General features: G+C 33.2%; 1 protein-coding gene across 10 annotated transcripts in view; it reads left to right on the forward strand.

The window, feature by feature from the left end:
• The window catches only part of OXR1 (oxidation resistance 1), a 494,800-nt gene extending 481,020 nt beyond the window's left edge, over window positions 1-13,780 (forward strand). For 7 of the 10 annotated variants that reach the window (XM_037803208.1, XM_037803214.1, XM_037803213.1 and 4 more), the window contains 6 exons: window positions 1,535-1,615; window positions 3,407-3,532; window positions 4,286-4,438; window positions 6,369-6,464; window positions 8,199-8,272; window positions 11,896-13,780. In XM_037803208.1, coding sequence (XP_037659136.1) covers window positions 1,535-1,615; window positions 3,407-3,532; window positions 4,286-4,438; window positions 6,369-6,464; window positions 8,199-8,272; window positions 11,896-12,031 — 666 coding nt within the window. In that variant the 3' untranslated portion in view covers window positions 12,032-13,780. The remainder of the gene's footprint in view (window positions 1-1,534; window positions 1,616-3,406; window positions 3,533-4,285; window positions 4,439-6,368; window positions 6,465-8,198; window positions 8,273-11,895) is intronic. The other 3 variants (XM_037803211.1, XM_037803212.1, XM_037803218.1) reach the window with 1 other exon arrangement.
• The last annotated feature ends 2,013 nt before the right edge of the window (window positions 13,781-15,793 follow it).

The raw sequence follows: 15,793 nt of genomic DNA on the forward strand, positions 1-15,793 counted from the left end.
TATGAAGAAATAGATTAAGAAAGGGCTAAACTCAGCCCTTTGTGGCCCTCACCCCCATCCCCCCACCCCAGTGCAGAAGATCTTAACCCCTTTGGCTTTCTTTGCAAGTATAGCATCAGATACTATACTGTATACATTGTTACTCTGCAAAAGTCAATATGATGATAATGGCCGCAATAGAATCTGTCTACTTTGACTTTTTTCTATTCTGTGTCTTTCATAGCTTTCAACAAGTTTGTGTGGCTTTTTACAGAGTCATCTTGATGTTTACTGGTAGGCAATTCATTTTACTTGGCTAGAACATGGGATTTTTAAAACCCAGGATAGAAGTCTAAACCTTTATGGGCCAGTTTAACTGTCCTTTGTGGTCATAGCCCCTACACATGATCTGTTGTGATTGATCAGTAGCTCAGGAGAATCAGCACTTATTTGTAGCACCACCAGAGTTCAATATGTTATGGTAAATGTTTTGAGAGTAATGACATGATCTTAAAAGCTGTAGCCATTGTGTTAACCTGAAGAAACTTGTCTATTTTTGTGTCCTTTTTTGTAATAATGTTTATCTGCTATGTTAATTTGTCATATATGGCTTCCAGGTTCACCACTATTCAAGAACACTAGTCTAGGCAATTATAGAAGATACAGGACTTCCCTTAGGAAGTTAGAATGTAGAAAATTAGTTGTTTTAGTCACAACTGCTACAGTACATACCACAAAGAGATAACATATAGGAGAGACAAAAACTAGAATAAGTCATTTAAAAAGTCTGAAGTAAACATGCCTGAGAAGGTACTGTTGATTAGACATGCTTTTGAAGATACAGTTTTCTGTTTTCTAGTGTTTGTTTTTTGTCTTGCCTTAGGTTTTAAAACTACATACCTGTTTCTTGTTCCCTCCTCTCTTTTTTTCTGATACAAAATGGGTATGTTTGCCACATTTGTCTAATAGAAATTCTTCCAGCATAGCCATTAGGATATCATGTCTGAGCTAAACTGATTTGGAGGGGAGAGTTGAAACTGCCATTTCATTTGTAAATTCCAAGACCATTTAGATTTTAGGTATTATCTTTGGAAGCTGGTTGTATTTTATTTAGTGTCTCCTTTGTAAGAAGCTTAGGTTCTATTTACTAAATTTAGTCTATATGAAATAGTTCTTAAAATCATCTTATGTTCTCATCTAGTTAGATGTAGTGGTTAAACTCATCATGCATGTTTCACTCTATGTACAAATCCTCTAGGATTTTCAGCATGGAGATGAGGAAGAAAGCCTGATTTTTCTTTATGACCTACCATGAGTGTAATTGTCATATTGAACTCATGGAGTCCCACAAAACATATTTATATAATATATATAAAATCCTATAATATTGATAACATTTTTGCTTTCTTTTACAGTTCTCTTACCCCATTTAAATTTCTCCATTGGGTTTTGCTTTGGGTTTTTTTGTTTGTTTGTTTGTTTGTTTTGATAGCTTTCTTTGGGCAATTTTCTTCAACTGTCAGTGGAATTATTGTCTTCCTGTCTCCATATTCAGGTAGTGTCAGTGGCTGAGTATCACCGCAGGATCGATGCTCTAAATACTGAAGAACTGCGCACACTCTGCAGACGTCTCCAGGTGCCCCCTTCAGTAGTTTAAACCCCTCCAGAGATTGAACATTCCCATTTTTAGTGTCCTTTGTTAGGGCAGATCTCACATTTGATGTTTTTGTTTTGACTACAGTACTAAAATAACCCATCAGAAAATTCCTTTTTGTATTAAAGAGTATGGTACTGAAGAGATACAGGATTATCTTTTCTTTCATCTTTTCATTTGAAAAAGATTCAGAGGAATTTTCCATCACTTTAGAACTGTTCTCAGTACTTTGTGTTTCTTAGAGTGATGCGGAATTTTCATTTAATTTTAACATTGGAAGATTGTTGGACTGGAGATTGAATTTGTACTAAAAAGAATCTGAAAGATGTGGTACTTCAAGAAAATTTTTAAAAATTTCAAGGCTTAAGTCTTCTTCTTTATGACTATTTCTGTTATAATCAGTCCCACCTCAAATATGTTTAGAGAAATTCTTTTTGTCCTTGAGGCATTCCTGGCTGGAATTTAGAAATACTTCACAATAGTAAGGTTAGGTATCAGAACTAAATAAATTATTTGAACTTTTGTGAAATAATCTTTGTGATTTTTATGACAAGAAAGGAATACAAACTCATTTTTCTACTTTGTGCATTATTATTTGTGTTTTCCTCTTCTTAATAAGGCATACTTTTATGGCTTTGCTAGACCTGCTGAACTTTTTTCTTTTCTTTTAATGCTAGCTTGGATTTGTTTTTAATCTTTCACATCATCAAAATGAGGGTAAAACATGATGATGTGAAAGAATTAATATAGTTTAGCTTCTCATTAGGACACAATACATTTCTAGAACATGTATTGGTTGAAAATATATGCTATTCAGGATTGCTAAGAAATCTGTTTAAGAAATAAAGTAATTTAGCAGGATTTTATACCTGTGTGGAACCATAGTCAACAAGTATTGCTGCATTTTAGTTATCTGCTCCATGGAATTCTGTATATTTTCCAAGTTAAAAGTTTTATTGGTAATAGTTATGTTTCATATCTTATATTTTCTAACGTTAGTGCATTTGATATATTAAAATAAAATATAAAACTAAGCTTCAACAGTACAGATTGTATAATAGTAAGCTTTTTTGAGTTAACACTTTTTTTTTTATCATTTTAAGACTTATCTGAGATTATTTCCATCAACAAAAGCATATATTCTTTTCAATACATAAAATCAATGTGATTTTAAAAATTGATTTGTGAACAAGTTAATTTTACTATTTATTGTTTGGTCTAAATAGTAAAAAATTCAGTATTTAAGAAGTAAAAAGTAAAAGTTTTTTTAAAAAATGGTAGTTTTTTTAAAGAAGCAAATATATGTGAATATATATTACAATGAAAAGAAGGCTCTAACTTTTATTCTACTCTCATTTAAATTAATTTTGACACCTGAGAAATTTTCTTAATTATTTTTGGAAAATTTTATTAAAATGTTATGTATTTTAAATAGTGCAAGTAAAAAGCAACTAAAATGACTCACTTTTGCCTTTTAAAGGACTAAATTCAAAGTTTGCATGCAACTATCTCCTTTTCAACATAAATACTGGAATTCATCATCCATCACTAGCCTTTCCTTCAAGTAGTAGATGAAAAATGCCTGCTTATAGTTAAAAATCTTTTTTCTACATTAAATATACCATTGTTACTAAATAGAGCAGGTTTTTCCTTTATAAAATCCTTAGTTAAAGCTTTAGCCATTGTTTCTAAGGTGTAACTTTCTCTCAAAAGGCTGAAAGTCTTTGAAAATATGTCCCGATTTTATATTGATATGCTTCTTTACTTTTTTAGATTACTACAAGGGAAAATATAAATTCAAAGCAGATTGCTCAAGTGAAAGCAGACCTGGAGTCTGAATCTTTTCGACCAAACTTAAGTGATCCTAGTGAACTCTTGCTGCCAGATCAGATTGAAAAGGTATGCCATGCCCACATATTTGCATATCTGAGTATGTGCCCATGATAGTAAAACAGCCTGTTTTCAGTTGTTTTGAAAACTGAAGCAGCAGGGTTACTGCTACTGTTGTCCCTCTTCCATGAAGAAAAAGACAAAATGCAGCAACTGGTGTAATAGAAGGCATTACGAGATTTACATAAGCAGACACTAAAATAAAATACTGTAACAATTTAGCCAAAATTTGAGTTCTCATTTTGTTTTATGCAGATTATCTCGTTTAATTGTCACAACAGCTCCAGAAGTTGGATATTCATGTTGCACACATTTTACATGTGAAGAAACTTGGGAATAGAGGAGTTAAGTAACTTGTCCAAGATTACACAGCTATAAAGTTTTGAAGCTTGATTTTTAACTCTGATAGTCTGACTCCAGTCTGACTCATTAAAATATGAGGAATATTTTAATAAGCAAGCTTAACAGTCCAGTATTTTTGTCAATTAGAGAGAGTACAAGCAACAAGAGAGCCATGTTTCTTATCTCTGGTCTAATGTGTATTTGGTTCAGCATGATTCTTTGCTTTTCTGTAGACAGTATTTCATGCTGAGAAATACATAATTTACTTTTCAAGTATTTCTGAGAAAGCAAAATAATTTCTGCTGTTATTTGCTTTTTGTAAACTACATTTCATAAATACCATTAAATTCCAACTGGCATTAGTATCCTACATTTTGATAGTAAGCTAACAAGTAAATGTTAACATTTTGTTTTTCAAAGCTTACGAAGCATCTTCCACCAAGAACAATTGGCTATCCATGGACTCTTGTTTATGGTACCGGAAAGCATGGCACAAGCTTGAAGACCCTTTATCGGACAATGGCAGGTTTGGACACCCCAGTGCTGATGGTTGTTAAAGACAGTGATGGGCAGGTATGAAAAACTAGATATATACATTAATCTTTAAGAAATAAGAGTAACAATAACTTGTTTGCATATCTCCTTGACAAAAAAAAAATCATTTGCAACAGTACATTTTATTAAGTTTGATAATTATTGAGTACTCTTAACATGCAAGGCAATATTGAGTGCTACAAAGGATAGATATAAGCATGAATAGAGTTCCTGCCTTCAAGGTGGCTATAGTCTGATAGAAAAGAAGTTTAAGTACATCACTCACTATCTTTGGTACTGAGCAAAATATGGTAAGTGTGGTAAGAGCCCAGAAAATGTCTAGAGTAAATGTTGCTTGTATTTATTTGAGAGGAGATAAGAATGAGCTTCATGGAAACTGATAGAGTCTTAAAGAATGGGTAAAGGGATACAAAGTTCAAAAGCACAAAAAGAAAGAGAAACATTGATTTGTTCCTGAAATGGCAAGTTCAGGTCAATTACCAGCACTGGAGAGTAATTAGATAGTGAAATAGAAATATTTAAAAATCATAATACCCCACTACTACTGCTGATACCTTTAGCAAGCTTATTATGTTCCAGGCACTGAGCTAATCACTTTATATGCATAATTTTATTTAATCATCAAAGCTCTATGAGGTTGATACTGTTACCATCCCTGTTTTAAAGGTGAGTTAACTATTACTTAAATGAGGTTCATCAACTTGCCCGAGGTTTTATACCAATAAAAGGCATATGCAGCAATGAAAATTAATGAACTATTACCACATGCTAGCATAGGTAAGTCTCACAAGAAAAATATTGAGTTAAAAACCAGATACTACAGAGTATCTTCTTTATGATTCCATTTATAGAAAATTCAGAAATGAGCAAAATGAATCTATGGTGTTGTCAGACTAATGACTTTTTAGGGGGAAGTAGGGATGATAATACAAAGGAGGCAAAAGGAAGACTTCTGGAGTTCTGGTAATGTTCCATTTCTTCATCAAGGTGAAGGTTAAATTGGCTTTGTGAATTCTGAATTGAACTATGCATTTACATTTGCTCTCTATATAAAAAAACCTTTCATTAAGACAGTCTGTTTTTTTAATTTAAGGCTGTCAGGAGAGACAGTGACTAAGAGATTCTCTCTCGGACCCTCTGCACTCCTATTTTATGATGTGGTACCTTAGACCCAAAGCACTGAATTGGCTTGCCCAGGTCTCTTACTCACTTATTCACTTATTATGGCATATGTATATATATATACCATGCAAGGCCAGGAGATTACAGGGCCAGACAGTTCTGACCCAAGGCCTGCCCTCATGGAGTTTACTGTCTTAATGATGAAGAAAAAACCTAGTATACCTTTTTTGTTAATAGTATACCTTTTTTGTTAATAGAATGCTTACCTTTCTTCAAGGGTTTTGTTTCACTAAGTGCTGCAATCCCACAGCAGCATGTTATCCTTATTGTAGATAAATTACACCTATGTGCTTCTAAAGTGTGTTAACCACTTGTTGTCTATTTAATTATAACAATTAAACAAGCATTTTTTTAGATTTCAGAACTATGAAAAAATCTTTTTTTTCCCCACTGAGAAACTGATATGCTCTGTACTTGACAATAATTTGGATTATATAGCAGCTGATCATGTTTCCCTTTTGTCTTGCTTCTAGGAAGCTCAGTGACCTAAAAAATTCAAATATGTGTGTGTGTAAAGGCCTTATGATTGTCATACTTGTGTTTTCTTTTTCCTTGATTCTCACTTCCTGTTGAACATGTATTTTCTGCAAGCATCCTCAAATCCATTGTGAAAAGAGAAGCAGGATATAAAATTTTTAAGTACAAGTAGATAACATTATACCAGATTTCTATTGTCTTGCATTTTATTTAAACATATATGATGGGATAATGCTTAATTAAACAAATTAGTAGTCATGTCATTGAACATACCATTTTTTATTTTTAGGTATTTGGTGCACTGGCATCTGAGCCATTTAAAGTGAGTGACAGCTTTTATGGTACCGGAGAGACCTTTGTTTTTACATTCTGTCCAGAGTTTGAGGTAAATGCTCCAATATTCTGATTATAGAGAGATGGCAGAATGCAAAGAACATGCACTTGTTACTTGCATTTGACTACCATCCTTGCTTTACTAACTGACAGCTTAACCTTCCTTTGACCTTTTTGAACTTCTATTGCGGTATATAAAATGGGAATCATAAAATATAACAGGGTTGTTTAAAAGTTAAATGAGAATCATATTTGTACAACATTTGTCATGGTGCCAAACACACATGACAGACTCAGTAGAGATTATATATCATTATTACTATTCTGTTTATAAATTATGATTGTGAAATTCCTAGAAACTTTTAGTGACTAAATAAGTTTAATGATATAAGAATTGAAAATTTAAAAATAAATTATTTGGATTAACGGATTTCTTTGCCCTGTGTGGTAGTCTTAACTGTGGCTTGACTAACTTAAATGAATTGCATTCTTACGCTAATGAGGTCTAAAATGTAAAGATATAAATGAATTTCAGTGAGTGTGTGACTCTGCTTAAAACATTGAACATAATACCAACATCTCTGGCACAATAAGTTTTAGCATGTCTCATTAAATTTTCCCTAAGAGATAAAATTGTACTTTAATCTTGAGAAAAGGCACCAATAGAGTTGGGTAAAAAATATATATATATATATATATAAAGGTCTTTAGGAACAATTTCTGTATGAACAAAGTAGGAAGGATTTGATAACACAATAGAAGTTCTGTTAACCAATTTGTGATTTACTGGCGTATCTGGTTAACCATGGAACAGGGATTAACCCTTACCTCCATAAAACATACTGACTGATGACTGTAGTTTACTGGAAATTTGTAGACTGCTCTCTAGGCACCTGTGCGTATCAATGCCTACCAATTGTTACAAATTTTCTAAGCTTTAATTATGTTTCTTCTCAAACATTTAATGCTATTTCTACCTGATACTAGTTAATAATGTTATTAAGTAAATATTATGTAACTATGAAAATATTAGTGTTAAAAAAAGTTTATTTTAATGAAAACTTTAATGAATACTTTGGAAAAACTTGATAAAGGTGAGATGCTAGAAATTGCTATTTATTAGGTATGGGTAAACCACCTATGAAAGATTAGAAAAAGTATTTAAGAATATTAACATCTAGAAGGTTTTACCCTCAGATTTATCCAGTGTCTTTAAGTTCTTACTGCTCTTTAAAGAAATTGAAACTGGAAATCATAATTACCCATGCACTATGGGCATGGTATATTTAAGAAAGGTGATTGATCAGCAGATTCATACCCAAAGAAAAGACCTTGACCCTTTTTTAGAATATTATCAGCTTTTATGTACATTTATATGTTTAAGGTTAAAATAAAAGTTAATGGCATCTATGTCAGTTTTTTTAACCAATTCTCTGATTTCTTTAACTTTTTACATTAACCAACAGTTGGAAAAGAAAAGTATGTTTAAAGAGATAACAAGACTTGAGGAATTAGAATTGCTTTGTAGGAGACTGTGTGCTTTCATTCAGTCATACAAACTCTGAAACCCAAAGCACCAGACCCTTCTGTCTTCACCTTTTGTTGCTGTTGTTGCTCATCCTGTCAGTCAGTCTAGATTTTGTTAACCATTTTGGGTTTTGAAAAACTAACTCTGCATAGTTGCCATTGTCATCTACAAGTGTGTGTGTGTATATATATGTGTATATATATGTATATGTCTCTCTACAAAACAATAGACATTTAAAGCCTTTTTTCATTTATGTAGGTTTTTAAGTGGACAGGAGATAATATGTTCTTTATCAAAGGAGACATGGATTCACTAGCTTTTGGTGGTGGTGGGTAAGTCTCAAACATTTTACCATGAGATTTTTTTAAGAAACTTACTCCATTTGGATTTTTAATAATCAGTTATCTTTGGAAAGTTTTTGACATTGGAATCTTTATTTCTGTTTAATGAGACAGAAAATATATTTGCAGGAAGATACTCCAGTGTAATATTTGAAACTATTGGTAGAATATTTGTTTCTTCATTTTAAAATATTGTATAATTGATACCATTTTGTTTAAAGCCTGCCTTTTTCTTTAGATTACAGTGACTCCTTGATATTTCAAAGAGAAAAATCTGAACACCTTGTTAACTCTCAAATTTTCAAATAACCACAGTGGTGTAGTTATTTCTCCCAGTGTACAGAAAAGGCCTAATTTAATGTCATTCTAGCCTGGAGACTATTGGATTGATACCTTAGAAAATTGTTAGTAACGCCCAAGTTTTCATGCTTTTTTAGTTTGTTTTGTTTTTAACAGTATGAGTCATTCAGTGTCTGTTTCCCAGCTGCTAAAACAAATACCCTTCAGTGGGTTTGACTTAAACAGCAGGAATTTATTGGCTCACAGTTTTGAGGCTGGAAGTCTAAAATCGAGGAGTCAGCAAGGCAATGCTTTTTCCCCGAAGACTGTGGCATTCTGGGGCTGGCTTCCTACGATCCTTGAGTCCTTGGCTTTTCCGTCACTTGGCAGTGCCCATGGTGGCATCGTCTTCTTTTCCCTTCTAGGTTCCATTGACTTCCAGCTTCTGCTTTGACCTGGCTTTCTCTCTGTATATCTGAATTTCATTCTTTTTATGAAGGACTTGAGTAATCCAGATTAAAGCCCAACCCAATTCAGTTGGCCATACCTTAACTAAAGATAACATCTTCAAAAGGTCTTGTTTACAATCGGTTCACAACCACAGGAATGGATTAAGATTGATTAAGCACATGTTTTTTTTCTGGGGTGCATAATTCAGCCTACCACATTCAATAATTTGATTTGATTCTTTTTAACGTAACAAGCTCTATGAGAAACTTTTTCTTATTCTTTATCCCAACCTCATTATACTTTACAGTTATTTGGAAGCAGCTTGCTTTCCTACATCCCACCCTGGACTTTTCAAACAGTACTTAGCAAGCATCAACTCCTTTGTTTCAGAATCAGAATATAAGGCATGCTAAATAATTCCCAGAGTTGCAAAAGTATTAACTCATATTATTTATATCCCACAGTTAAGGATATGTAATAATAATTCATTCAGGCTTCAGGTTTTCTTTATTCTTCAATAATATTCATCAGCCCAAGTGATTCTAACAAATTCTCTTACAATTTCTCTGTAGATAGATGTCTGGAAGACATGGTTTCAGTGTTGAAATACAACCATGGTTATTGTAGCCTTCTCTGAAGGACATAACCAGGTAATTAAAAACACAATGTTTTAGTTCAGCTCAGCATATAATGTTTATGTGGTCCAATTACATTTTTTTTTTTTTTTTTTTGGTCATTCAGCCGTCCCCCAAATGGTAGTTTTACATATAATTGAGTTAGTTCTCCAGGAAGGCCTCACAAGCAAGGAGTTTGTAATTTCTAGCTGTTAAGGATGCCTTGAGTCTTTGAAAACCACACACAATGTCATGAGATGTCTGCTGGAACTAGATTTTCCAATCTAATCTGATCAATGGTCATTTGAGAACACCAGCCTCAACATGTACTACATGTGGGACTTTGAGTAAACTACCTAACATGTCTAAACTTTCCTTACCTGTAAATTGGAGATTGAACCCCCCTTTACAAGGAGGTTTTGAGTGATCAGATGAGATAAATTATGTACAAAATGTAATATAATCCTTGACACATAATAGGTACTCAACAAATGAGAGCCAGCCATGATTTCTCATTTCCTTCCATCCATCATCTTTTCTCTTCTGGTACCATGGAAAGAGTTCTGCCTGGGTTCTGCTTGCAATGTCATGGGATCACCTGAGTTACATGACATTAGGATTTGGAAGACTATTTTTATTTCCTTCATTTTCTTACCCATTCTATTCTCAGAAAGTCATGAATCATTCTTGAAAACAATGCCCATATAAAAATATACTTTCTGAGTGTTTCACCTAGAACAGATCTATAACCTTTGAATACATTTGATTAAGATTTGGGGGCATGGGGCACAGACCCCTTTGAAGTGCTGAGGAAAACCATGGACCCTATCCCCCTAAAATGAACAGACAAACCTTCTGAATGCTTCCAACCAGTGGTTTAGATTGTCTTAGAGGAAACCCATTCCAAATAGTAATGAAGCTTATTGCAGAATTTCATTTATTAAGACATGGTTGTGATTAATTTTGATGGTCTTAGATCCAGTTATCTGAGATTACAACTAAATGTATAATTAAATTTGCTTTGTTTTCATTTTGTTTTGTTTTGTTTTTTAAACCCTTCATATTTGGCAAAAGAAGGGTTTTACAAGAAGTTTGACCCTTTCATCTTTCCTATCTAATAGATTGGCTGGTAAAATTTCAGGGCTTTAGCTCAGTGATTCTGTTCCCACTTTAAAAGATATTTTGATTCAGGTCTTTCTTGCATATTAATACCATGAGTATTAGAAACTCTGAAAGCCTATTGCTGTAACACAATAAGTTGTTTAATTCTGAAACAGTTTCTAATTTATCTTTGTGTTTTCCAATGCCTAACAATACCTGTTGCATGATAAATGTTCAGCTAAACTTAAATCAGTAAATCAAACATGAATTTCAAGATGAACTTTAAAAAGCTATGGCTTTCTTGGCAGGTAGTGAGGGCCATAGGAACCATCTATCTTTTCAGTGCTTTCTGTCTTTCACCAAATCATAGACTAGACTGGCATCATTTTAGAGTCATGTTTTGTCTTAGTAGTGTTTTCACTTGTAGAGAATGTCCATTAAGTAGAAGGTCACAGGTAGAAAGTCAGTTAAAAAAAAAAAAAAAAAAAAAGCCCTATTATAAGCTTTCCCCCACCCACATCTCTTGGGTTATATATTCTAAGTTCCTGTTATACCTGGCTTCTACCTTGGTCTTTCTGTTTGATAAAGAATCTCAGTATCACATTTTTATTCACTTAAAGCCTTCTCAAACTGAGCTTTTTTGTTAATCTCATTCTACATAGAAAACCAGAGTCATTTCTCACAAAATTTAGCATGTTGGTGAGAAAGAATAAATTCTCATTGTTCATACTGACCATCTATTTTTAGCAGCACAGTTCTTTCTACATTTCTCAGACAAGCCTTATTCACCAGGCCTTTAACATTAACCCCACATTTTATTTTAGATGATATAGAGTTTTCATGCCTCTGAGAAACTCGTATTAAATATATTAAAGCCAGACAGCAAAGAGAACCCCATAATAATAACAAAGATTAGCATAGTAGCACCTGTCTCAAAAGCTAGTTACTTTTAGAGGATTCATTTTATCCCTTGATATTTATAATAAATGCTTTTGTAATGGGATATGGACAAAACAAGATTGCCTCATTTTTGTTGGAAAGATTTGGGAAAATTCATGGTTTTAGGGTTGTTGGATATTGAAATGTCTCATTTAAATTGCTACTATAATAACTGCTAATATTAGGGCATAAGTATCAGGACTCATTAAAATTATTTTTTATATATTACAGGGGAGAATTTGCTCTTTGGCTTGATGGAGATCTCTACCATGGAAGAAGCCATTCTTGTAAAACATTTGGGAATCATACACTTTCTAAGAAGGAAGATTTCTTTATCCAAGACATTGAAATCTGGGCTTTTGAATAAATGTAATGCTCTCTGTCTTAGCAGGATAATGCCCCAAACCTGACATGGACAAGCATTGTTCGGAAAGTTCAAGAAGCAATACGATGTAACATGTCAGTAGTGTTTTAAAATTATTCTATACCACCATTTGTTACAGCTATAATTTTAGAGTTTATTTCTAAAATCATGTTTCTGTCCCAAAGTTCTTGAGGTTTAGACAGTGGCCTGGGTCCATGCACTGTATCAGCTTGGGCATTAGAATTTTGGCAGCATTTTAATCATAGTGCCCACCTCATCTACAGTCCATGTTCTCATTCTCCTTATTGGATGGTGCTCTTTTGTTGAACCTGTTTTGGTTTCTTACTTTTTAAACTATATTGATTCTTTTACTAGAGCAGTCTGATTAGGCCATTAAGGGAATGAACACTAGATGCTGCTGCATCACATCGAGGGCGGCTGGCGCAGGTGATGTAGGACATGCTCAACTTAGTCATTCTAATGCATACTCTGTAGGCCACTGAATTCTAGTTTTCATTCACGCTATAACATTCTCTTCATTAATTTTGAAGGTATACTCAATTTCATTTTAACAAAAGTGAAATTGAGAATTCTGGTTCTAGTGATCACAATGCACATAATCTGCAGGTTTGGGCATATACTTTTATCATTGAATTACCTGACAAAGACTTATAAAATGACAAAAGAGAATGAGAACTTGATTCCACTGGATTTAATATATTAAACAAGAAAATATAGTACTTATGTATTTGTAGCTTAGCAGGGCATTGTAAGTACAAAAACTATGAAACAGATACATATTTCTTCAACATAGTGTGTCAGATATACTGTTTTATAGTTCTGTTGTTTTAGCCTTGTTGCACACAGACTCCCCAAATATAGGTTATTCCTGTTCGAAAGGAAAAAAATACCTTGTGATATTTTTTTAATTGAGTGGTATATGTTAATTACTATTAGCATTTGCTCTTACAAAAGGGCAGTGATTATAGTAGAAAATATTGTAACTCTGTAGACTCGTGGAATATGCAAACTTAACTGTCAAGTGACCTCAAAAAATGAAAAGATAGAATACACTAGTAGTTCTTATCCTCTTTTGTAGGAAAACCAGTAATAAGCCATTGTGGCAATAATTCACCAGTTAATTTCAAAGCTTCATGTTATGCAAAAAAAAAAAAAAAAAAAATCTTGCTGTTATATATGTGACAGTGACTTTGTGCTGAAATTTCAGCTATTCCAGATAAACATTGTATATTATATTGTAAATTAATGTTTAAAGGTAGTTTTGTTCTTATAGAAAGTGTTGATTGCCAGGTTGCTTATAGCACTTTAAATTATTCTAAAAATGAAATTATAAGCCAAATATGTTGGCTTAAGTAGTTTTAGTTGTATAGCACTTGAATATATTTAATTCTTTTGAAAGTTCAAATAATTATCTAAAGGAAGCATAATGCTAATGGGAAAAATCTGATGTTCTATTATAATATGCTATTGCTGAATATGTATAGTATTACAGGGCATCATTTCCTTGTCTATGTAAAGCTCTCTCATTATAAGTTAGTAACAGTATATAGATTAAATGTTTACAGTATAGGAAATTGTAAATAAATGTATCAGTTTTTCCCCTTCGGTCTTCCACAGCAGTATTATTGTCTTTGTGGAGTTGACTAACCGTAAAAATATCCTGTAATGGATTTCAATTATAATAAGGTCATAGTGGTATATACCAAATAAAATTAAATACTTATATACAGATTTGAGTTTGGATTTATTGAATGATCAAACTACTTTCATAATCTAAGCAATCTCTGGTTAAACATACTACTGTCTTTCATGTGTAAAAAATGCTTCTAGTTGCCTATATTAATGCAGTGATGATGATGATGGACATGGGCATTCCACTTAAAGGGAACACCACAGTTTTTACAGTGGAGATGTCAGAGGGCACTTGGCATGTGAAAGGACATTTAGCACATGGGGAAGTGTGCAAGTTAGTTGATATTTTTCAACCATGTAGTTTTCTTTTTTAGCAGAGGGTGCATAGCAAGGTAAGCCACATGTCATAAAGAGCTTTTTTGCATGCAATGCCAAGAAATTTAGATTGATTTTACCCCATAAGAGGAATTAAAAACATTTGAATGGAAGAATGACATGATCAAATTTGAATTTTAGGAAGATCTCTGTGGAAAGTCAATTTGGAGAGGAGGAAATTAGAGACAAGGAGACCAATAAACAAACATGTAAAATTCAGAGAAAAAAATAATAAGGCCTGAAGAATAGTGGCAATGGTGATAAGGAAGGAGGCATGGATATGAAGGAGATTAGGAATTAGGATTAATAGCATTTGGTTATTGATTGGATGTCAGAAAGAGTTAAGTATATTGTTCTCAGGTTTTTGGTTTAGGAACCAGGTGCATTATTTTTCTTCAAGCTAGGTAATGTTAAAATAGTATAGGTAATTGAGGTTTGTCATGGACCTTTATTACGGTATGATGTGAGAAATTAGGGTGGGTAGGGCATTTATCCATTCTTATGAATAGATATGAACAGAAATCAATGAAAGTAAAAACATGCACACTACCGAAAATCTTTGAAAAAGTTAATAAAATTGTAAAGCCCTAGCAAGATTGATCAAGAGAGTAAAATAACCATTGTTAGGCATTTAAAAGGAGATATCACTATAGAACCTTCTTTGAGGAGTTAGATAAGAGTATATACTATGAACAGCTTTGCATCAATAAACTTGACAATCAAGATGAAATGGAAAAATGTTTTGGAAACATAATTGATTAAACCTGACCTGCCAGTGAGCAAAAGCATTCATCAAGCAACCCTGTGCCCTAGTAAGCAGCTGGGGTTGGTTAAGAGCTAACATCTTCCCCAGGTTGCCAACAGTCTCTTGTGAAATAGAAACATACAGAGTGCCTGCACCCAGATAAACAAGAACGAAAACACCGTGCACCTGCATGCAAATGAAAAAGGAAGGTGGGTAGGCGAGCTCTGGGAGATGACCACTAAATGTGTCTGTGACATCCCCAGCACTTATCTTACATCATATACAAAAAGTAATTACAGATTGTAGATTTAAATATTAATGTTAATACATTAAAGCTAATAATTTAAAAATAGGGGAATGTCTTCATATCCTTAGTATAAGGCATATATTTCTTAAATGGGACACACAAATCCCTAACCATCAAGGATTTTTTAAAAAAATAAACTGTACTGTATTAAAATTTTAACTCAAAAGACAACACTAACAGTGAAAAGGCAACCTACAGAGTGAAAGGTTTTTGCAATGCATAGAACCAATGAGGATCATGTACAAAATATGAAGGACTGATTGACAGAAAAGACTGACAGTTCAAAAGAAAAAAAGGCAGAGGACTTCAACAGGCAATTCTCAAGAGCATTTGAAAAAGCCAGCAAAAGCTATTGTAAATGGTGCTCAACTTCATTAGACATCAAGGAAATGCAAATTAAAACATGCCCACCAGAATGTCTGAAATGAGGATGTGGAGCAACTGGAAATATATTGTGACAGTGAATGTGAAGGGGAACAAAAACTTTGGAAAACTTTTTGATAGTATCTACTAAAGCTGAATGTACACTCATCTTTGATCAGCAAATTTAATTCCTTATTACCCAGCAGTAATGTGTACATTTGTTGACCAAGAAATATGTACTAGAATGTTTATAAAACTGTGTACTTTCCCTCCTTTCTCCTCCAAACACACACTCTTACCCTATTGTTTTACTGAATCATTC

This window comes from Choloepus didactylus, chromosome 14 (genome assembly GCF_015220235.1).
Source record: "Choloepus didactylus isolate mChoDid1 chromosome 14, mChoDid1.pri, whole genome shotgun sequence".
Taxonomy (NCBI): Eukaryota; Metazoa; Chordata; class Mammalia; order Pilosa; family Megalonychidae; genus Choloepus; species Choloepus didactylus.